The sequence below is a fragment of the Protopterus annectens genome, chromosome 1.part1 (genome assembly GCF_019279795.1).
Source record: "Protopterus annectens isolate FY-2018-M chromosome 1.part1, PAN1.0, whole genome shotgun sequence".
Lineage (NCBI taxonomy): Eukaryota > Metazoa > Chordata > Ceratodontiformes > Protopteridae > Protopterus > Protopterus annectens.
In genome coordinates, this window is record NC_056726.1 from 845,834,071 (window position 1) to 845,858,528 (window position 24,458).

Below are 24,458 nucleotides of genomic sequence, written 5' to 3' on the forward strand. Positions count from 1 at the left end.
ACCCCTGCAACACCAGGCTACAGCTCTTACCACACTTTTCGGCCAGCAAACCAGGACCGAAATACTAAAGGTGGAGGAGTGTCAATATTCACCAAGCATATTCACACCACCAGGCTAGTTGCCCAACACAATGCATCTGAAATTCTCCAAGTGCAACTAACACTAGGTAAGACTGCAAACCAAATTGTAGCTTGCTACAGATCCCCCACCATACCTCAAGATTCTCACCACACCTTTCTAAACATACTGGAAAATATTAAGATAGAACCAAACACCCTAATACTGGGTGATTTTAACTACCCTGTCATTAACTGGGAAAACTACTCATGTACCAACACCTTTGCCCAACGGTTCTTGGAATTCATAAATTCCAATGCCCTGGATCAACTAATCCGTACTCCCACCAGGGGCTCCAATATCCTGGACCTGGTCATTACCAACATGGAAAATCGATGCTCTACACCTATGGTCACCCTCTCGTTAGTCAGGTCTGACCATAAGCTAATCACCCTTAACATCCACATCCCACGACCTCCCCCCAGTAAGGAAACCTCCATAACAAACTTCTCCAAAGCCAACTTCATGCTAGTCAAGTCAGAAGTGACAAACTTCATGACACCCATGCAGATGGGAACTGAAAGTTAAACTGCTGAATCCTACACTAAGGCACTGTACGAGCACATCCACTCATGCATGAATCGTGCCATCCCAAATAGAACCAAGATGCTCTCATCCAAAAAAAGGTCATCCAAAAAAAGGAAGCCAATCTGGTGGTCCCCTGCCATAAACAAACTTTACAACAAAAGGAAGAAACTGTTGCAGAAAAGAGGAAAATCCCAGGATGCAAAAAACTCCCTTACCAGCCTCAGTAAGAAACTGAGATCCCTCATAAAATCTTCCAAAGCTAGTTATGAAAATAAAATTGCCAAAGATTCCAAAGACAATCACAAGGCATTCTATAACTATGTCAAGAATCTAAATGGCAATGCTCAGATCTGCTCTGAACTAAATCAGAATGGCATTAAATATACTGATCCCAAGGATATTGCCAATATCCTGGCAGATCGATTCAGTGCCAACTTCACCCCCCCTCTCACCCCCTAAATGGCCCATCTCAATACCGGAAGATTGCCAAATTCCGGTAATAATGGCCACACAGGTAAAAAATGCACTCTCCAAAGCTAAGAATACAGCATCCATGTGACCAGATGACATCCCGGGCTGTGTACTACATGAACTACAATATGAACTGGCACCTCACCTAAGTGTCATGTTTAATCATAGCCCCACCTCAGGTTTCGTGCCCACTGAGTGGTGCAAAGCTACAGTTATCCCACTCCACAAGGGGGGATCCACCTTGGATTCCGGAAACTACCGTCCCATCAGTCTGACAAGCCTTACTTGCAAGGCCATGGAGCGTATTATCATGGAACTTATAAACAAAGACATTGTCAATCTTCAAACACTGGACCCCACCCAGTTTGGGTTCTTGAAGGGCCGATCTTGTCTCCTGAACCTGATTGACTTCTTTGAATCAGTCTCCAGAGCCATGGACAAGGGTAAGGTGGTCCACACAGCCTATCTAGACCTTGCCAAGGCCTTTGACACCATCCCCCACTCTGGAATCATAGATAAACTTACTAAGCTGGGCATTAATCCCTAGGTCACCCAATGGGTTGCTAACTGGCTTACTGATAGAACCCACACTGTAAAAGTAGCCGGCTCCAAATCCAGCTCCAGACAAGTGACAAATGGAGTACCTCAGGGTTCAGCCATGGGACCGCTGTTGTTTGGCATCTACTTCTCTGAAGTACAGGCCAACACTAAGGGACTCTGGCTAACAAAGTTCGCAGATGATTGCAAACTGGGAGCCATTATTGAATCCCCAAATGATGTGGATACTTTACAAAAGGGCCTTACAGAAACAGATGCTTGGTGCCAGAGCCATGGGCTCAAGCTCAATGCCAAGAAATGTATAGTTATCCCCTTTGGGAAAAAAACATGTATCCGTGAATTACCATATAGGTGGCAGTACACTAAACACTGAAAGTGTGATAAGAGACTTAGGGACACAGGTGGACAGTGGTCTCACCTTCGATAACTACATCGCCACAACAGTCAGGAAATCCTTCTATGTGGCACACCTCATCACTAAGGGATTTCATCCAGAAAAAAGGAGGTCATTGTCCCACTGTACTCATCCCTCATTAGACCCATTATAGAATACAATGCCCCATTTGGTATGTACCTCTCAAGACATCTGCAACAACTGGAAAGGCCGCAGAAATACCTCATTAAAAGAATCACAGGCCTAAAGCAGATGCCCTACGCTGACCGCCTTAAAAAACTCCAGCTATACTCTGTCGCATATCGTCAACTCAGAGGCGATCTCTGTTTAACATACAAGGCCATGTCAAACCCAGAGCTGTTGGACATGCTACACTTAAAGGAATCCCAATCCCTCAGAGCCACATGCTCCAGGGATCTAAACCTTGTCATCACAATAAACAAAACATGCTGGAAGGATAGGTTCCTGACCCAGAGACTCCCCAGACTCTGGAATAGATTGCCCATACATATCAAGCAGAGTGCCTCTTTGGCCCTCTTCAAAAGGAACCTTGAAGATTGGATGGGAGAAAGGAAATTCACCCCGGGGATCACGTCAGTCACCCTGTTAGGGGTCCAGGGAAGTAAATAGTGTGGGAAGAAATAGCCAGGGAATTGTTATGGCTAGGCTTGTATAGGCCCTAGGGCTGATAGCCTAGTACCAACCTATGAACCTATGTTATCTCATATATTTTATAACTGTACATGTAAACCACAATGCTCATGTAAATATCTTGTGCATAGTATGTTAGCAATTGTTTCGGGAGCTTTTCTCCCCGAGCCTCAGCTGAAAACAGACAGCTTTGTCCAGTTGGACCTCCCTGGTAAACCAATGTAAAATAAAACTAAATAAACAAATCTGGCTAGTATGTTTTAGTTTTTCATTTGTCATAACTTCACTACATCTTCAAGATGATCTCTACTTAACATACTGCATGACAACAATCATATGTTACTACCTGCTACATTTTATAACTGTATGTCTAAACCACAATGCTCATGTAAATATCTTATGTATACTATGTTAGCAATTGTTCTGGAGCTTTTCTCCCCAGGTCTCTGCTGAAAACCGACAGCTCTGTCCAGTCGGACCTCCCCAGTAAACAAAACAAAATAAAAAATAAATAAATAAATAAATAATAAAATGAAAGAATGGGGCAAAAGAGTTATTAGAAATATAACATGACCTACATAAAGTGAGGTTTGAACAAAAAACATTATTTAATACTGACGTCATTAAAAATAATGACTATTAAACAATTTTAACTCAAATTGGAGACAGCTTTAGAAAAATTAAAATGCACAGTTATCAGAAGAAAAAAGGCACAGATCAATAATATCCAAAATCTGTGCACTAATAAGCTCGCTTCAGACACAGAGGAAACACTTAATATTTAAAAAAATCATGCTGATCTTAAAAAAGTTAAAAATAATAATCCTAATTATAAAATTTATAAGTATTTAAAGAAAATGTTACCAATAAACTTAATGATCAGCAAATATCTTGCTGAATATATCCCAAGAGAAGTTAAAGAAGCATTAAAAACAGAAAATAGCAAAGCTCTAGGGTTAGATTGCTGATATATGGAATTATATAGTCTGCTTCGATTACATATTTTAGAATTATTGAGTGAAACTTTCAGGATAATTCAGAGTGACAAAATTATTACTCCCACATGAAAATTTTCTGTAATCTCACCTGAACATAAACAAGGAAAGGACAATGAGTAAGTTTCCTCATATAGACCTATTTCATTATTAAATACAGATTATAAAATATTTGCTTCTCTCTTTCCTACAAGATTAAGAGATACAGTAGATCAACAAATTAATGTATGACAATATTAAAAGGGTAGCAATAATCTCAGATGTTGTAAAAGGAATGAACTAAAAATTGGCCCTAATTACATTACATATCAAGAGAGGTTTTGATTCTGTAGATTGGAACTACTTATTTAAAAATTTAGAAGCATTTGCATTTCATGAATAATTTACTGGAATACTAAAAATATGAATGGAGAGTCAAAAGCATATATTAAAATTAGGGTGTACATTTCTCAGGGATTCACTTTAAACAAAGGCAAAAGAGACCACGCTATTTGCATTAGTTACTGAGCCCTTAGCTAATAGTACAAGAAGAAATTATATCATTGATGGATTTTCAGTCATTAAGTATTGCCTGCCACGGTGGTACGGCGGTAGCGTTGTTATCTCACAGCAAGATGTTCTCCCGTTCGATTCTCGGATTGGCTTGGGAGTGCCTTCTATGTGGAGTCTGCATGTCCTCCCCACGGCTGGGTAGCTTTCGAAAGACATGGGTGCGTAAATGGGTGTGCCTTCATTGAAGGTTGGGCGTCGAGCTGGTACCAGGGTATTTCGTAAAAATCTACTGCCAATCATTAGCATACCAGTGTTCCGCTGTGGCGACCCCTTACCGGGAAAAGCCGAAAGACAAACAACAACAAAGGATTGTCAATCTAAAATACAGTATTTTCAGATGATATGTTACTAACTATAGATGATTTAAAGTATTCAACTGAAGAACTAGATAAGGAAATTAACATTTTTCAAAAAGTATCACTGCTGAAGATCAATTGGAATAATGGTTAAGGTGTTTGCCTTCCATCCCCAAAAGGCAAGGTGCAAGGTTTGATTCTCAACTCTGGTAAAAGAGTCACTGGCTGAATAGGTATCTTTCTTTTCCTCTTTAAGAGGAACCTGGACAATTGGATTGGAAACAGAAATACACCCCTGGGATCCCACTTGTGTCCCTGCTGGACAGAGAGAACATGGGCGACATTCTTGGCTAGGCTTATAAGGGCCTCTGAGCCAATAGCTAGTATCATCTTATGAACCTCTGAAATTTAATAATAATAAAACTGAAACTGTACTGTTAAATTACTAGACAGTAAATTTAAAGATAAATATAATTGGGAAGGACAAGAGCTAAAATATTTAGAAATAAAAATCTATCAAGATGCAAGTAAAATTATTAATCATCATTTTGAAATATGTGTGTGTGTGTGTGTGTGTGTGTGTGTGTGTGTGTGTGTGTGTGTGTGTGTGTATATATATATATATATATATATATATATATGGTTACCTATCAAAACATCTACTCTTCATAACATCTAAACTCAAAACACCAAGACCATAACATCTAAACCTCAAAACATCTAAAAGTGATAACATCAAATTTCAAAACATTGAAAACTACAATGCAACTGTATATTACATCCCATACACTATTTGCTATGTTTCTGCAGGGGGGAAGCCCCCTGCACCTCCCACACCCCCCCATAAATTAAATATACCAACTACAGTGGGGTTAAGAAATTAACCTTTCCCTCACTGTAGTGCAACCTTGGAGTTGGTATATTTCATTTACGGGGGGGGCAGAGCCCCCCACATGGGAAGTGCAGGGGGGCTTGCCACACTGCATAAACATAGCAAACAGTGTGTGGGATGTTATTTATAGTTGCTTTGTAGTTTTCAATGTTTTGAGATTCGATGTTATGAGTTTTAGATGATTTGAAGTTTCGATGTTATGGTCTTGATGTTTTGAGTTTAGATGTTATGAAGAGTAGATGTTTTGATAGGTAACCATATATATATATATATATATATATATATATATATATATATATATATATATATATATATATTGCATTCAATAGCTTTAATACCTGACATAAAACATTTAAAGAAAATGGAAAAAAATGTTAATTTCATTCTAACGGTACCCTAAATAGCCAAAATTGCTTATAAAAATCATGTAAGACTATGGGAAGGAATATGGTGGTATTAGCATCCCATTCATAGTATCTTATTCCATTGTTGAAAATTTTAACTCTGTTACTCTGGTTAGACTCAACATATACCAATCAACAGAAAATCATTCAGGTACAGATTATATTCAATTCTTACAAGTATGTTAAATATGATAAATTAGAAGCATGTAACAATCCTTTTATCTGGTTAATAAAACATTCTTTAGAAGGAAATTCATTTCAATCTTTACACTCTACATATATGAACTCAATTCTAAAAACAGTTAAGAAATATGGTTTAAAACTCCATTAATTTTAAAAAACAAATTTTGTGCTTTCCCATTCCACATACCTCTAGATTTATGGATACTTAGCCCAATGTTAAAATTAATTTATTAAAAAGAAATAGATTAGTATTATGGTCTGATTGTTTTGAAAAAGGAAAGTTAAATCACCAGAACATTTAATGAAATATCATAAGGTGGATGAATCTGTCAATCAGTTAATATTATCCATATGTAAGAAATTAAATGAATTTGTATATATGAGTGAAGACAAAACATACACTTCCTCCCATTATATGAGTATACGAGTGCCATCACTGAAAGTAAATTGACCCTCAAAGGAAACTTGTCCAAGTTATGAATCCAGAAGACAGCTACTGAGAGGCTGAGAGAAAGAGACTTGCTGAAAGAGACCAAATTCCAAATTGCACAGGACTATATTTAAGGTACTAGATGTGAACATTTGTTAAGCCATAAGACTTTTTTTGGGAAAGAACTTCCATCATTATGCCTTGTGTGTAATACATACTGTATTTATACCTGGCCTTGTGGCCCAAATCATGAATACAAATAATAGTCCTCTTCCCCAGTTCAAATCAATCAATAAATGAATAAATGTATCAATCGATCTATAAATAAAGTTTCATCTTCTGGAAAGGAAACAGACGATATAAAAGTCTGCTTCATCCTTTGAGGAAGACACAAAGGAAACATGCATCTTTATTTTTGGAAGGAGTGACAGCAGGTGCAGAAGACTGACAAGGCAGCTGTCCAAAGCGCTGCTATGATCTATAGTCAGATTACTTCTGATGGTCTGGGATGTGCTGGATAAACGCAGGTTCAGGTGTCTGGGCACGTCATATTAATATTACCAGTAAAAATATTTCTCTGCAAAACAAACATATGCAAGTCTGGGTTTGGACCTATGCTGGTACCTAGTTTGGTTCATGAAGTGTAAAAGTCTGTCTGGAGATGGCAAAGTGGATACCACCCTTTTTGATATGATGGATTCTTATTTTGCTTCCATATCTTTAATCTTGCTCCATGCACTGTGTAAGTTAGTTGCAATATATAATGAAAGATGAGGACACAGAACATGGCTAAAATAAAACTAAGAAAATAAACAAGCATTAAAATAAAAAAGACAAGGGCTTTTGGGTAAAACACTTTCTCAAATCATAAATACATAAATAGTACATAAACGCTTAAAAAAGAACTCTAAAACCACTCAGATTAAACTTTCAAATAATATTATTGTTTTTAGAGATTTTTTTTAAGCATTTATGTCATATTTATGCATTTATGACTTGAGAAAGGGTTTTACCCAAAAACACTTGTCTTTTTTATATTAATGCCTGTTTGTTACTGTAAGAATTGATAAGACTGTACTGTACTGGAATTAATTGGAAACAACTGAAATGAGACTGAAACTAAAGTCGTTATCTGTTAATTACCCAAACTTGTGCTGAACAGGTGCTAGTCTTTTCTTTATGGGCCAAGTCTTGTGTACTTTTCAGAATGAATTTTCCAAACACTGTAGTTCATTTAATAAAGCTTCTGATTGTCCTGAATGATAAACTAATTTTTGAAAAACTATAACTAAGAAAAAGTTTCACTTAGCCAAGAACCTGCATGGAGCACCCGATCTTCTTTAGCAGCAAAAGAGATCTGGGTAATATTAATATGTGACGCCCGTGCCCTGGCCCAACAATCATGGAGCCTCAATCCTCACCACTAACACCAGTGAGGGGCATCTCATATAGGAGGAAAGGATAACAAATACACATAGTAAAGTGCAATTTCCATTAAGCATGCAATTTCCCTTAAGAGCACACAGAGATCATAGTCAGTCCAGGGCTGGCCGATCCCTTGCTCCCCAAGTCCTCAATAAGACTCCCCACTAGCACAGCTATAGAGTCCAGATCTCAGCCTAGTGGGCAAGCTAAAACCTCCAGCACCCCTTCTGTCCAACCAGTGCTTCGTGTCCCTGCCTAAGTAGCTGACACACACACACACACACACACACACACACTTTTTGAGAAGAGTTTATACAACCACACAGACACTCCTGGGAAAGGCTGGAACAGGTTCTCCAGCTATGCCCCTTTTACCCAGACAATACAGTAGAAATCACTGCCACCACCCAGCTAATATTTATAAGCTACCCAAAGGCCCTTAAAAGGGTGTCCAATTATTACTGTGCAATATTATTATCCAATTGGTAGTATAGCCCAGGGCTAAAGCTATTAGAGTGGCTTTGTACAATTTTACCAAAGGCATGCAAGTACTCTTAAGAGCTGAAATTATCTCTACACAAAACAGCCACAGCTGAAAGGTTTTAAAATATTTAATAATAAATAAAAACACAAGACAATAATTCTTACTACACAGTGCTAGTCAAGAGTTCAGAGATCACAGAGAAATACTTAAAATAATTCAGTAGTACAGTTCTGACATCACAGAAAAACACTTAGAAATAGCTAGAAACTAGAAAGATTATACTAAAAGAAAACACAAGTCTAAGATAAACTTACATATAGAGCAAAGGCAGAGTGCTGATGAGTTGGATGGTCAAGACAAAAATGCTTAATGCTTTCTGATTCTCTCTGTTTTTAAAATCACATTCCTGTTTCACATTACATTATTCTTCACACTTACCTGGGTTCCCAGGCTAACAGAAACTACATTTACATTCTTAACATCTCCTTTTCTAATCTTGCCGCTGGTCAGGAAGCAGAGCAATAAAGGACATTTATGCATGCAAATTCTGGCCATTAAAACAATAGCAAGAATTCCTTCACCTAGACAGGCTGGATCTGACTTTAGATCAAAGGGTCATAACATGCTTTGCTTGGTCAGCAGTGTGCACTGTTGTTACATTTTTGTAACAGCATTTTTTCCATTTAAGACAACAAGCCTGTGGCTTACATTAATATTTACAGATGACAGAATTATCTATAAAATTCTATCTGGCTAGGCTGGCAGCCTTCACCTATCTTCACCCAATCTTCACATAGCACCCAATCTTTTTTAGCGGCAAATGAGATCTGGATAATCTTCCCTGAGCATGATGGGATATGGTATAGCCTCGAGCCAGTGGGATCTCTCGAGAAATTGTATAGGCTGAGTCGGAAGTTGATTCTCAGTTCCGAACCCAACCAGCAATGAATGAAGGCGAGATAGCACAACATTGATTTCTATGTTTTCCACCTTATGAACTGGTGCCTTAGTGTCCCATGATATCTCTCTCTTATAGCAAATGAAACTTTTTCCTGTTGTTCATAGATTTAAATCTTTAAACATTGTACTGCCTGTTTTTATTGTATAGCCTATCAAGCATGATGGCTATTCTCTGAAGACTATTTGAAATTGGCACTAAACAGATAACTCTATAACTGGTCTTGAAGCATAATTAACATATACTGTATTAACTTGTGTCTATAAAATTTTATTTAGATGTGCTAATAATGTTACTTACCTTTTTTAACTTTTATGTGCTGTAATAGATGTTTGTCTCCTAAATTTGTGTCTGAAATAGTCTATGAATATTTATGAGCTCTAGCAGTTTACTAAAACCTATCTTTCTGTATTTCAAGGCTATACCTTTGCATTGTCTGTTAGTGTCCTTTTAATTTTCTGACTATTGTACAATAATTACGTAAAGTGCACTGTAATCTGTAAACGTGCACTGTAATCTGTAAATTAATTAACAAATTAAGCCTGCCCTGTTATGCCTTGAGTGCACTGAGTAACTATAACTATCTATTCTTTAGATAACTTATCTTAGTTTACTAAACTTAAGCTTTCTGTTTGTCAGGTCTATACCTTGGTATTTTCTGTTAGTGGCTTTTTCAACTTTCTGACTAATGCACAATAATTATGCAAAGTGTGGTGCAATCTGTAAATTAATTAACACATTACGCCTGCCATGTTATCTCTTGAGTATACTGAACAACTATTACTACCTATTATTTAGAAAACTTATCCTAATAAGCTTGTAATAAATAATCCTGTCACTTTACCCTTAACTAATGACTGAATAACGTGAATGTATGCTGTAATAAGCCTGTTACAAATATGTTTGTCACGTTACCCTTAACTAATGACTAAATAATATAATTATTTTTTATATTCTGAAATTTGACTGAAATGTACTATACTGAACATGTAACAGAGTATGAATGTCATATTCTGAATCTTGACTGAAATTTACATTAGTGTGATACATATTTATACTGAACATTTAAAACTGTGTATATTCTGGAAACAAACTAAACTAATACAAAAGGAATATATTTTACCAGTGTTAAATGAACACAGGTAAAAGCATAACTGAAACTGGTAATGTTGTATTCTGAAAATTTTATTTATTTTTATTTATTTATTTTACATTTGTTAACCGGGCTAGTCTGACTGGATATATTTCCATTTTCAGCAGAGGCCCGGGGAGAAAAGCTCCACATATGGACATAAGAGATTTATAATGAGTACAAATAACAAGTTACAAATAACAAGTTACAGACTTGTAACACTTCAACCAATGCATCTTGATTACAAAAAGAAGGCAACTGGAAAAACTAAAATACATTCTATTAAACATCAATACAACTTCTAGAACCTGATAAATAATAAGAGAGACCAGGGAAAAGAACTAAAACATTGAAACCTAAAACTAGATTACAAAGAAGTACACTACCTAGACTATCTAAATACTATCATCTTTAGCATAATTACATATTGTAGCATGAGAAGAGAGAGTAAAGGGACAGGAGTTAGCAAAAAAGCAGTAGAAGGGCAGTGTAGAGTTGATAAAGATATAAGCTTCCTGGGAATAGGGTCAGAGACACAAGGAATAGGATTTGTGAGGAGAAGGAGGCAAGGTGGTGAAAGGCCAGTTAAGGGGGGGGGGGCGTAAGAAAAGGGAGAGGAGTGGTAGGTAATGAATTAACATTTAATCAGGATTTGAACAGGGACACATCCAGTGGCTTTTCGGGTAGATTCTAAGTTTTTGTTTAAACAAAGTAGTAGATGCCAACTAAACGATTAGTACCTTTTTCTGTCAGTATTGTCTGAACATAGACTGAAAACTAGTAATGTTGTACAATTGTCTGAAAACATGAGAACATTTTGACAGTGTTACATGAACACTGATAAAAATGAACTGAAATCTGTTTCCCTATCAGTATTGTCTGAACACAGATAAACAGAAAACTAGTACTGTTGTACAATTGTCTTAAAAACATTTTGACAGTGTTAAAAAATGAACTGAAATCTATTTTCCTGCCAGTATTGTCTGAACATAGATAAACTGAAATTAGTACTGTTGTACAATTGTAAAAATTGTAAAATACCTTTGAAATGCATAAACCTGATGGACTCTTACGATCAAATTCTCACAACTTAATCAAATTATGTCCAGATGGAAATCAGCTGATGTCCTTCTCACTAGCATGCCTCTGAAACTCTCTTCCAGCCTCCATCCGCACTACAAACAGTTTCTCCTTGTTCAAAACCTCACTTCACTCATATCTAACCTCACAATGGATATGCTCATGCTTCTACCCTACCTAATAACCACTACACTTTCTTCCTAATCTTCTAACCCTCCTGTAGACACATTAATGCCCATCTTACTTCTTTAACACTAGAAACACTAAAGCAAGTTAAACTGGCATTTTTTTGTTACTCCTTATAAAAAATACTACCCTCTATTAATTCAGATGTTTGTTCAAATATGACAATCCAAAAAACACAACCTCAGCTGGCTCCCAACGGTCTCCTCCGCTAAATAGAAAAGATGCAGTAAAACAAGCCAGAGTATCGACCACCACGATGATGAAAACACTTCTTTATTCAGACAAAACACAGGGATGAGCGCTTTCGCGTACACACTGTACGCTTCTTCAGATCTAATAATTCCATAAAACCATGATCCTTATATACAACAAAGTGCTCTAATTAATCAATCAATCATGTAATAATAATAATATCAATCATCCAATTAATTGAAATTAATTAAAGTCAATCAGATAGAGCTACTTTAGTGTATCTAGCTGCAAATGCCAAATAAACTAGTAACATATACTTACTAGGAAGACTATATTGAAACAATTATACTATATCCCTGATAAAAAATATTAAAAGACAAAATATAAGACATATAATAACTAATAACATCAGACAAAGCATTCAATTGTGTATATCTTAAAAATATATATATATAAATATGAAATATAGATATAGGTGTCTTTCTATCATATGCATTTATCAAGTCAAACCAATATATAGAAACTATGAAATAGTTGATCAAGAGTATATATATATATATATATATAAATATAAATATAAATACATGGAAACAAGGAAGTATAAAGTACATGTATATGAAAACATAAAACTATATATCTATATTTCTAAAATCCCATCCTAATATTATATGTACAATTACTAAACTAAAATAAAACTAAATTCATATAAAAATCTATATATATATATATATATATATATATATATATATATATATATATATATATATATACATGTGTATATATATATATATATATATATATATATATATATATATACAACCTTAAATATGTTTAAAAATATATTTAAATATACACTATTGTATTCATTGAGAATGAAACATAAATAAGACAATTTAATAGAACAACAAGTATAAAATAAGAATGGATCATTTCAAACTCCGTCCTTTTAACGAAGATCTAATACTAATATATTGATTTAGCCCCGGTGGATAATGTGCTTTAAGACGTAATATCCAACATAGTTCAATATTCTCTAGTTCATTAAAATTATCACCTTTCCTTTTACTAGGTATAACAAGTTGTAATGTTCTAAACCTAAAAATATGTCCAGGATTACTGCTAACATGTTTTGATAAGGCATTCTTATTATCATTTTTCTTGATATCATATAGGTGATTATAAATTCTCTCTTTTAGCAACCTATATGACAATCTTTGATGAAACACATTGTAAATACCTATTTTCCTCCAACATATTTTTTTCTTAGTTACTGTATTACTGTATTAATGCATAATTACATTTTTCTCCAACATATTTTTCTTAGTTACTGTATTAATGGATAATTACATTTTCAATGTGTGACAAATGTTTTTTTTAATGTGTACTTCAAATTTGTTTGTTCAAATATGACGATCTTTGATGAAACTCATTGTAAATACCTACTTTCCTCCAACATATTTTTTTAAATTACTGTATTAATGCATAATTACATTTTCAATGTGTGACAAATGTGTTTTTTTTTAATGTGTACTTCAAATGTGTTCCTACTTTGTATTATGTTATCAACCTTCTGGAGCTTTCCTCCCCAGGACTCCACTGAAAACGGGCCATTTGTGGCCCAATGGACTATCCTGGCAAACAAACTGCAAATAAATAAATTGTTTGAAAATGTGAGAACATATTGACAGTGTTACCTGAACACAGATAAACTGAAATCTGTTATTTTTATATTCTGGAGACTAAACTATTACTGTCTTTTAGTCAGTATTGCCTGAACATAGATAAAAACAAACAAACTAATACTGTTACATAACTGTCTGAAACATACATACTTGCTTTAACTGATAAACTGAAAACTAGTACTGTTAAATAATTGGCTGAAAACATAATACCTGCTTTAACTCGTACATTTTTACTTTAAATAAACACTGAAGAAATAACTGAAACACAGAGTCACCTTTTACACCACAGCTCTTGCCAAATTTTACTAGGCATTGTTCCAGTCACTGATGAGGTAAAGAAAGGCCTGCTGTAATGATGAAGTGTCTTTTTTATAGTTAGGCCTTCAAACATCATCTTTTTATTTCTTGTACAAGGCTGGGTGCCTAAAGTTTTTGATTGTATTTAGTTATCAGGTCTTTAAACTAACATTTGCATTTTTAACAATTATAAACTGATAGTACTGCTTACTGTGCTGACTTTATTTACATTTTTCTGCATGAAATAAACATTTGCCTGCTCACTGTTATAAAAACTGATAAGAATGTACTGTACTGGAATTAAATGAAAACAACTGAAATGACGCTGAAACGAAAGTCTATCTGACAATTACCCAAACTTGTGCTGAACAGGTGCTAGTCTTTTCTTTATGGGCCAAGTCTTGTGTACTTTTCAGAATGAATTTTCTAAACACTGTAGTTCATTTAATAAGGCTTTATTAGATGTTCACAGTATCTGAATACTGTTTTTATTAACAGTGCTGATAATAACAGTGCTGCTAAATATAGCCAAAGTGTCTGCACATATCTTCTGATTGTCCTGAATAATGTAAAGAGAAACAGTCTATATTTGAACTGACTTCTGTACTCAGGCTCGAGTGTCTGTATCTGTATTGTAGCTTAATCTTCTCTGTAATGTCAGGTCGAACTGCTATCCTAAACACAGTATATTATATTGTTTCAATCCAGTGATTTTCCTTTGTAAACCGCATTCACTCCCCCTAATCTTGGTCGTCTCATATGTGCTTTATTTAACACTTCATTAAGGAATATTCTAGCTGGCAAAATTGTATCTTTCCCTTGAGAAAAGATCATTCTGTATTTCTGTATGTTTTGCACATTTCATGCCCATCTTTCCTTTCTAATAAAATCTTTTTTCTAAAACTGAATGCATACATTTCTGACACTACATATTTAACCTTTTAGTCTGCATAATGCTTCATAACTACTTTAAAATGGAGATCCCTAATCTAACAGTTATTTTATTAAAGTTTTATTTTAGCCGTGCTCTGCTTCCTCATATTTCGTTACTGTATTTGTGTCTTTATTGGACGTGGACTTTTTCCACCGGTATTTTTGCTTGTTTCTACTTGCAATATGCGTTAATTACTAAAAGTGGACAGCTCTATCATTATTTTAAAACCTGAAGAATTGCAATACATAGAGATGACTCACTTTCTAGGGAAATATGTGCTGGCCAGATGCAAAATAAATATGAAAACTTTTTTTTTTTAACAGACAAACTGACATTATCAAAGGGGACTTGTGGTTTGTATACCTGCTAATTGACAAGCAAAGTTTTGTTGTCACCTTTCCCAAAAGTCTGCAGATTCCCTCCAGTGGAAGACATCAAACATTCATCACCAACAGAATCAGACAGAAAGGGTATTTAACTGTTTCTCCTTTTCTTCTTCTCTTTTTCAGTCTTAATTTATATTCCTTAGGTTATCTGTTACTGTTAAGAAAACAGAAGTTATATATTAATCATAGTGCTAGATCTTCATTATCCTTAGTCTGTCTACTTTGGTGGGATTAGCGCCACAAAGAGGATCAGATTTGGCAAAGAGACAAATGCAAGTGCTCAAGCTCCTTCCCTACTCCCACAATGCATTTGTCCCCTCTACAGCCTTCAGATTGAGTTTGCAGTGTACAACTCAAGTAGAGGACTTCTATGCATGAGTAAACCGGAAACAAGAGGGGGACAAGCTCCAGGTTAGCTCTATTATGCCCATCTGGCACATAAAAGGGCCTAAGAATTTCAATGAAGATGGAGGGTGGGTTGCCAAAGTGGTTGGATTACAGATAATGAAGATCCAATGTTATGTTAAGTAAATAACGTTTGTATCATACATTATCCTGTCTGTCCATTATGCCTGATGGAACAGATCCCCCCGCTATAGGTATTCCTGGCTGGGATCATGACAAGATGCCCTTAAAAACAACAGATCTAAAGGATGACCTAGACCTAGATATCACATCCACTTTAAAATGTCTGGCAAAGGTGTGCAAAGTAGACCATGTTGCTGACGCAGATATATCATCAACTGAAGAATACCTGCAGAAGTTGTGGAAGTTGTATTGGATCTTGTGGAATGAGTATTAGATCTTGCCAAAATGGTTTTACTAGACTGGCAAATAAAGGCTAATCAATTGGATACGGTGACCTAAGGAAGCTTTTTCCTCAATTTGGAAGGTTGATAAGAAATAAATAATTGGTTGTCTTTCTGATTTCTTTGGTATGATGTGAAGTAAAAATGCAATTGTCCATGGACATCTAGTGTGCGCAGTATGTACTTTTGTTTATTGGAGTATTTTGGGAAAAAAGACAAATTGAGAGAAAATTCTGGGGTGACCTTTGGCATAAAGTAAAGTCTGATCCCAAAAGAAACCCTTGTGGAAGACTTAAGTATGGTGGTTGAAATGATACAGCATGCAGCTCTGACACCCTTATGGTAGCGATAACAGCTACCAAAAAATGACTTTTTGGACAGGTATTTCAAGTCAGAAGAGGAACCTGGTTCAAAAGGGGAATATGTCAATAGTTCTAAGACCAAACTGAGATATGACAGAGGAGTGAAATTCTTATGGGAGGTCAAAAGAAAATGTTTCCATTGAGAACAACTTTGCAAATCTTTTGTGCTTCTAAGGACAAAAAGTTGAATTCTTGGTGAAAATCAGAGATGGTGGCTAAGTGGACATTGATAGTTGGGTAACTAGAACCTGAGTCAAAAGGTAAAGAAAGAAATTGTAAGACTGAGGAGATTGGACCTGAGAATGTATCTGATTCCTGTTGGTATGCCCAAAGTAAAACTTTCTTCCTCTTACTTTTGCATTTTGCACATAGAATCTTTCTGCATAGCAGAAAGAATGTGGATCACTCTAGAAGCATATTTGGATCCTTAACCATCAAGAGAATCCATGTAGTCAGCTTGGGGGAAGGAATGTCAGGGTGAGGCTCACTGTACATATGGGACGGGAAATCTGGCTGTGGATCAAGAAGCCAGGGCTGTTTCTTGAGGCTAGGCCTTAGAAAGGGAAACCAAATCTGTGTCAGACAAAATGGAGCTATGAGGATTACTGAAGCCTTGTACAGAGATGCTTTCTAAAGTAATTTGAATATTAATGACAATTGGGGAAAGTCATAGAGAATTCTGAGTGGTTACTGAAAGACCACAGCATTCCTTAGTGACCATCCCAGTGGAGAGATGAGGGTAGAGTAGCTGCTGCATTTCTGGGTTGGTTGGGGATGCAAACAGATTTTCTGCAAGACAGACTCCAGCAACAAAAATCATATGAGCTACTGATGGAATGAGGGAACATTCATGAGACATCAGAATGGATCTGCACAGCCTATCTGCTAAATGGTTAGTGCATCCCAGAATGTACATTGTTACAAGTAAATGCTGTAAAGTCAACACTCGCTGCCATACCCTCACAGCTTATCAACAAAGGGGGGGGGGATAAATTTGGGTTTCTCCCTGCTTAATGATGTACTAGACAAATGATCTTTTGTCTGTGTGTGTGTATGTGTATAAAGATCACACTATGGAGAAAGCAGTCCTGGAAGGCTTGCACTGCTAGGAGGAAACCCTCATCTCCAGGATATTTATGTGAAGATTTGCCTCTTGTTGCTTCCATGTACCTGGACCATTCTCCCTCATTCTAACCCCAAGTAGGAGATGTCTGTGGTCACCATGGCTTTTGGAAGATGAAGGGTGAAAGTTCTACATGCAGAAATGTTGGGGGACTCCACTCACCATATTAAATGTAATCAGCAAAAAAAAGGAGAGGCAGACTAGAGAACTCTTAAAATCTATTAACTGAGACCACTGCATGCTTAACCTTGCATGTGGCACTAGTAGAATGGAAGCCACCATATGAAAGAAGATTTTTAAAATGACAGAAGCTGGTAGAGTTGGAGCAAGGAGAAGGACTGGGATTACAGATCATAATGTCACAGGTCTTGCATTAAGATGAAACCAGACTTTGTGAGGATTCTGTCTTTAGACTTTTCCATGTTTACAGAGATCATAAAGTGCAGGCACGAGTGAAGCAAATATTCTCAAGCTGATATGATGGACTCCTTTGTTGCAGCAGTCAGGAATCAATCATCTTAGTATGGGAATATGTGAATCCCTCTTACCCTTAGGAGAGTTGTAATAACTGCCATGCACTTGGTGAACACCCTGGGGGGGGGGGGGGTGACCAAATTATAGTAATAGCTTCTAACCAGAAGGGAAGGTACATTCACAACTCTTTGATGATCTTTATATGGAAGGGCACATCCTGAATGTCTAAAGAACACAAAGAATTACCATCTTGTAGGCAGGGAAGACCAGCTTGCACCATGACCATTTGGAACTGTCTCTTTTTTATGCACTTGTTTAGTTGTTTAAGTTTAGAATTGTCCTGAGGTCCTTTGACTTTCTGGGAACTAAAAAGGATTTGGAATTGACTACAGACCCTCTCTGGTTTGGTGGGATTTCTTGGATAGCTCATTTTTTGGAGGAGTTAAGTAATTTCCTTGACTGCTGCCCTTTTCTGATGGGTTGGAACATCTGGTTGGCTCAAGGGCAAGATTTCTGAGATTATGTCAAGGGGATAACACAGCCTTTGGATATTATGCTTCTCACCCAAATGCCTTGTAAACTGGTCATCCTTACATATGGTCTGAGAGATGGTCTGTCCTTGACTGCCTTCAGAGGGGAGCAGTTGGGTAACTTTCAGGGATTCTGAGGCTGTTTTCTGAAGGAAGAAAGAACCTCTGAAGCCCTAGTTTTGCAGACACCTTCGGCCTCCAGTGCAGTGTCCAATAGCCTCTTCAGCCACAGCTGCCCTTATCTGTACACAAGATGAAAATAAATCATGTGATTTCTTAAACCAGAGGGATTTAAAGCCCTTTTGGTTCTTGCAAAAGGCCCTTTGGGGGTCTCAAACCACACTTATAGGGCATACAGCATCTTTCCTTCCTGCTCATTCTTCAGGAGTGTTTCCTTAATTTTGGTTTCAAAGAGCGAAGACAGCATAAGAGTGGTTAACAATGAATGCCTTAAAGTCATCCACAAAGTCAAATAAGTGGAGTCAGGAATGACACATCATTGTCATTTCTGCGTGTGTTGCTATTACTGCTCCATCTGCAACAACATGGAGAGACTGAAAATTGTTCAGCATGGCAGTCATCTGAGATTTAAGCTGCTTATGGGTGTCAGAAATGGCAGGCTTCCTCAAAAGGTCTAATACTGGCTTAGCTAGGTCTCTCTCTGGAACATGGTCATATGAGTTACATAGTTCAATGCTCAGAGTGTGAATGTGAAAATGTATTCCCCATCACCCTAGACTCCTTGTTAGGAGGACAAACCACTGGATTGTCATTGCACAGTTCTTTTTTGGTAGTTGCTGCCACAATAATGCCATCCAGCTGAGGATTTTTGCTTAAATGTTGTAAGTCCTTAGCTGGACAAAATATTTTGTGTGGCTTCCATGGGATACTCTCCACCACATCACACTCCCGCCATGCCCTTGCCATCACCCGGTCTATCATATGATCTGCCAGAGAGATCTCCTAGGAGGTAGAGGGGACAGATCATGGGGGGGGGGGGTAACATTATTTCTAAGGTTTCACCAAACTTTGTCACCTGGAGGGGACTGTGGGGACCTTTTACCTTCAAAGGAATCAGCATCTGGTTTGAGAGACACTGTTTAGGGGGTCTAAGTGCCTTCTCTTTACACAACTGTTTCCACAGTTGCTCCAGACGGAACTAATCTGAAATAGCCAAATACTTGTGATGTCCCTCATGGTGGGAAGGCTTGAGACTCTCAGAAATGTTCTGTCACTGGCAAGGATTATGAGAACTATAGGCTGAAAACTGATCAGTGCCAAAGGATGAGGCCAAAGTCAGTGGAGTAACTCCTGCTCGAGTCATAGGACTACCATCCTCGAATTCATCAGCATCATTGGACTCTGCCTCAGTACTATGCTGGTCAAAATAGAAGAGTACATCATGAGTCTCAAATGTAGAGCTGCTGACACCAACAGTTTTAATGGCTCTACAGTAGAGATCACAGCCTACATATGAAACACTTATGACCCCGACCTTAAAAAGGGTGCCGAATTCCTGACTGAGTGACCACTTTGATTTTTGCTGGGTGTGCTGCTTTCTTTCCCAACCCAAAAATATGAAGGAGATAAACTTGTGATCCACAAAATTGTCTGTGTGTGTGCATGTGTGTGATGTATTTATGTATGTATACATGTGCATCCCACAACAAACCAGTGTCCTACCCAGGATCTTTTTCCTGTCTTATGACCACTGAGTGCTGGGATAGGCTCCAGCTCTAATGCAACTCTGAAGAGGATACAGTGGGTAAATGGAAAATGAATTAACACTTTTTCAGCATCAGGTAATTTATAACATGCGGCAAATGACAGCAACAGAGGCACTGTCCAATCCCTTACTTAAATTAACAAAGGTAGCCATGATGCTAATTTGGGCACTAATGGAGACATCCTACCCAGCTAACAAAAAACTTGTTAATTAACAAGCGCCTTACATTAAAAATAAACTTGGTCTCAAATGGTACTAATAACATCATACTGCATATTATAAAGTGCCTGAGCATTAATACTGGTGTGGCTCATAATCAATAAAGAAATAAAAGCAATCACTTTAGTACATTATGACCGGCTCATCTGAAAAATACGTGTTCACATTTACTCAACCATCACCTATGATTTAAAAAGTTATCACCCGAATCTATTAAAATGACTTTACTGCATACACAGTTCCTAATCTCAAGACATTAGCAACTTTGTACTTACGCTGCCAACATAAGCCTTGGATCAGATCCTCCTGCAGGAAGCGGGCACCATGCAACAGTATTGACAAATGCAGTATGGAAGAGAGAATGGACTGCCATCCAAATGCTGCCCACTTTGCTCCAGATCTTTATCACCTCTGCTTTAGATGCTGATAACAGCAGCTGTCCAGTGGGATCCCACTTCAAACTAGTCACACTCTCCTGAAAGAACATTAAAAGCATCATTAGACCTAATTTAGGAGATGTCAACAATACAAGAAAGGGTAAGCAGTCAAAACAAATGTATTCAACTCAAAATCTAAAAAGTAGTCTCCAGTTTACATACCTTATTTTAAATTTTGCAAGACTAGTTAACTACAGTCAGTATGTACTATGAAGAAAACATTAAACTACCTCACTAAAGACTGCAGCGCTAACAGTAACAACAAGGAGATGTAGTCAATTATTCAGCTATGTGCTTGTGAAATAATATTCCCTTCTTTCATTGTAAAACACTGTTGCACATACATTTCAGCTCACAAGGGTCACAACCAATTTCTTCTCATTCCTTTCACCCTTCAGTTTATGCTGCACAGAATAAGTGATTTGTATCTTTCCTACTCCTTCAGTATTAGATTTTCACTGAGTGCAAGTACCATTTTTCTTTTTTTAAAATAAGAAACATCTTTATTAAATTGTCACTTACAACATAAGCAATCTTATAAAAATGAAAACAAACCATATTGACATATTTTCAATTACAAGCATTATACATCACTTATAATCTATCCAGTCATTGTCAGGCAAACATTACATAGCTCATTCACTTCCTACTTACCCTGAAACCTCATTCTCTTCCAAATTATTATTATGCAGTATTGTTCCCACAACTCACATTTTTTCTATGTAATTTGCTTGTTTTCTAAAGACCTCACTTTAATTTGTTTTATCTCTGTTACTATATTTACTACTTCTAGTACATTGGTTCAGATTTTGATATACATTTTCTAGTAACTGCTTGTTTGGTAGCAACCAGAATTAAAGTCAGCAAGGCCTTATTATGTCTAAGCAAATCTGATTTTGTATCACAGCTCAAAAATTCATTTCCTTACTTACACCATCTTGCTCACCTAATAATTCTGATAGAGCAGTCTGCATGAAGTTAGTCTGCCAACTCATTATACCCCCAGAAAATATGTTCCCAGTTACCTCGTCTTCCCCATCACACCTCCAACATTTGCAATCTACCGGAGGAAAAATTCTTTGTAGTCTGCTTGGGGTATAAAAATACATATGCAAACACTTCCAAACAAAGATTCTAAATCTTCTAGACTTTTTTGCATATTTGGGAATCATACAAATATCCCCATTGTTTCTTTATGAATTGATTATCCAATCTCTCTTCTTAGTCCTTTCTAACCTCCTCTGACTGATTCCTATATTTACCATGCAATATTTTATATGCCCTATTAATTATCCTGTTTTTTAACTGCAGCTTCTGTTCTAGATTCTTCTAAAAACTCTACCAGTATTTCACTCAGGATTGCTCTATGTCTTTCTCTTTGCTTATACTCTGATATCAGTCCTTGAGAGGAAAGGCAGTCTCTAGCCTGCAGTCCAAATGAATTTTTGGCCTCTTCCAATTCTATTACCTTTCCCTTTCTAATGACTTGTTCCTAAAACCTTCATTCCTTTGCCAGTTTCCTCCAGCCCCCCATGCCTTTTCTCTGTACCCCTGATTGTAGTCATCCCTATCAGCAGAATCTCTTTCTTCATCTCTGCATTGGCTTAGGTCTTAGAATACTTTCTTCTACTTTATGAATATAATATTCTGCATGGTTGTTATTCTCTTTAAAGATCTGCATCCAAAATCCCAGTCTTTTCTTGTTTCTTGAGATTTCCAACTTTTTCATCATCATCCCTTTCCACTTTGAAGTACAGCTTTCTGCTTGTGCAATATATATAGGCGCCTTAACTGTACAGTTCTGAAATATCCCTTCAAATCAGGTAATCCCAAACAACCTTGTTCAACTGGAAGGATCAACTTATCCCACTTGGCTCTTGCCCTTTTCCCCTCCCAGATAAAATCCTTTAATTTCCAATCTTTATTAATTGCTATCCACAACTTCACCTCTGGTTGATAAAAATATGCCAGACCTGCGTATAAAAGTAAAGGGGCTAAAACATTTTCTCTGTTCGTATCTTGTTATCTATATCCATAAAACAGAGCATCCGATTCTCAGCTTTTGTATTATCTTTTCTTTAGTCTCTTCACACATATCCATAACTGCCATAACAGAATCCTTTTTAACCCATACTCCTAAGTACTTCCTTTTACCTTGTCCCCATAAATATGAGTATTTCTGAATCAGTGTTTGTGGGCACATAGTTTACAGATATTGCCTTTGTTTTATCTTCATTAATTTTCTATCCCCAAAAGACTTGAAACTGTTCAGAATGTTCCCCAACAATGAAATGCCCTTTTCTGGTTGTATCTGGTACAAAATAATATCATCTGCAAATAAAGCCAACTTTTCTTGACTACCATACAAATTATATCCTTGAATTTCTAAGTCCCTTATTTTCTTTGCCAGTGGTTCTAAATATAACACAAATAACGGGGAAAGAGGACACCCCTGCCTCATTCCTCTGTTCAAACAGAACTTAACAGAGAGGATCTCCCACTTTAAATTTTGCCTCTGATCCCTCATATATCCTCCAAACCAACTCATAAAGTCCTAACTTATTCCATCAAATGCTTTCTCTGCATCACGTTCCACCAACAGAAGTGGTATTGTCTTACATTCTGATTCCATCTGGAGCATCATTGTTCTATTAATGTTGTCAAATGTTTCCCTTCCACATAACCACACTAATCCATATCTATCAATTTTGGCATGACCTTTTTCCACTCTTTTAGCCATTATAAACATAAAATTTATAATCATGGTTTAGAATTGAAATAGGCCTATGTGCAGCTGGATCTGATGAGTCTATACCATTTTGGTATTACAGCCACCACTGCTTTCTTCCAGGATGCTGGTACTATTCACCCTATTAAAAGGACTGTTAAACAAAACCTGCCAAATCTTTATCACTTTCTTCCCTCCGAGCTTCCCATCTTCCAAAAGAATAAGATCTATTGTGGGGACTTCCTCACAGAATGGTTATACATCACCATTTTTATCTAATTTCCTCCTGCCCTTACTGTTAGTAATTGTGCCTCATCTTTTCAAAGTCAAAGTAAACTTTATTGTCATTGAAATCTGCACTACAGTGTAAGTGAATGAAACTGTGCTGCTTTGTTCCCAGTGCAAGGACATACATACATAAAAATATTTTAGCAAAAAAGGAATTTGACATCACAAAAACATAACATATAAATAGAAATACATAGAACAACATACACATATTGCACAGTGTACTGTATATTGCACTCTATTGGATTCTTCATATAAGGATACAGGTAAAGACCGCACAGTAAGAATTGCACATTCATGTATGGACACGGACTATCGATATTGCTCTCATATGAACTGTGTAAAATTAGTAAATTTAGTAGCACACAATGAGCTGTAGTGTGTACTATTCCTGCTCAGACAGATATATACATGCATAGGTGATTGGGGGATGAAGAAGCTGACTTTCTTCTGGTTCTCCTGTCAACATAGTTCAACAGTCTAATGGTTAAGGAAAAAAAAGACCTGTTGTTTAGCCTGGAAGTCTTGGAGATTG

General features: G+C 36.7%; 1 protein-coding gene across 1 annotated transcript in view; it reads right to left on the reverse strand.

Annotated features, from left to right (window-relative positions):
- LOC122815150 (probable E3 ubiquitin-protein ligase HERC1) overlaps positions 1-24,458 on the reverse strand; it is a 5,886,073-nt gene that overhangs the window by 1,552,135 nt on the left and 4,309,480 nt on the right. The window contains exon 56 of the mRNA XM_044087407.1: positions 20,746-20,945. Within this exon, the coding sequence (XP_043943342.1) occupies positions 20,746-20,945 (200 nt within the window). The remainder of the gene's footprint in view (positions 1-20,745; positions 20,946-24,458) is intronic.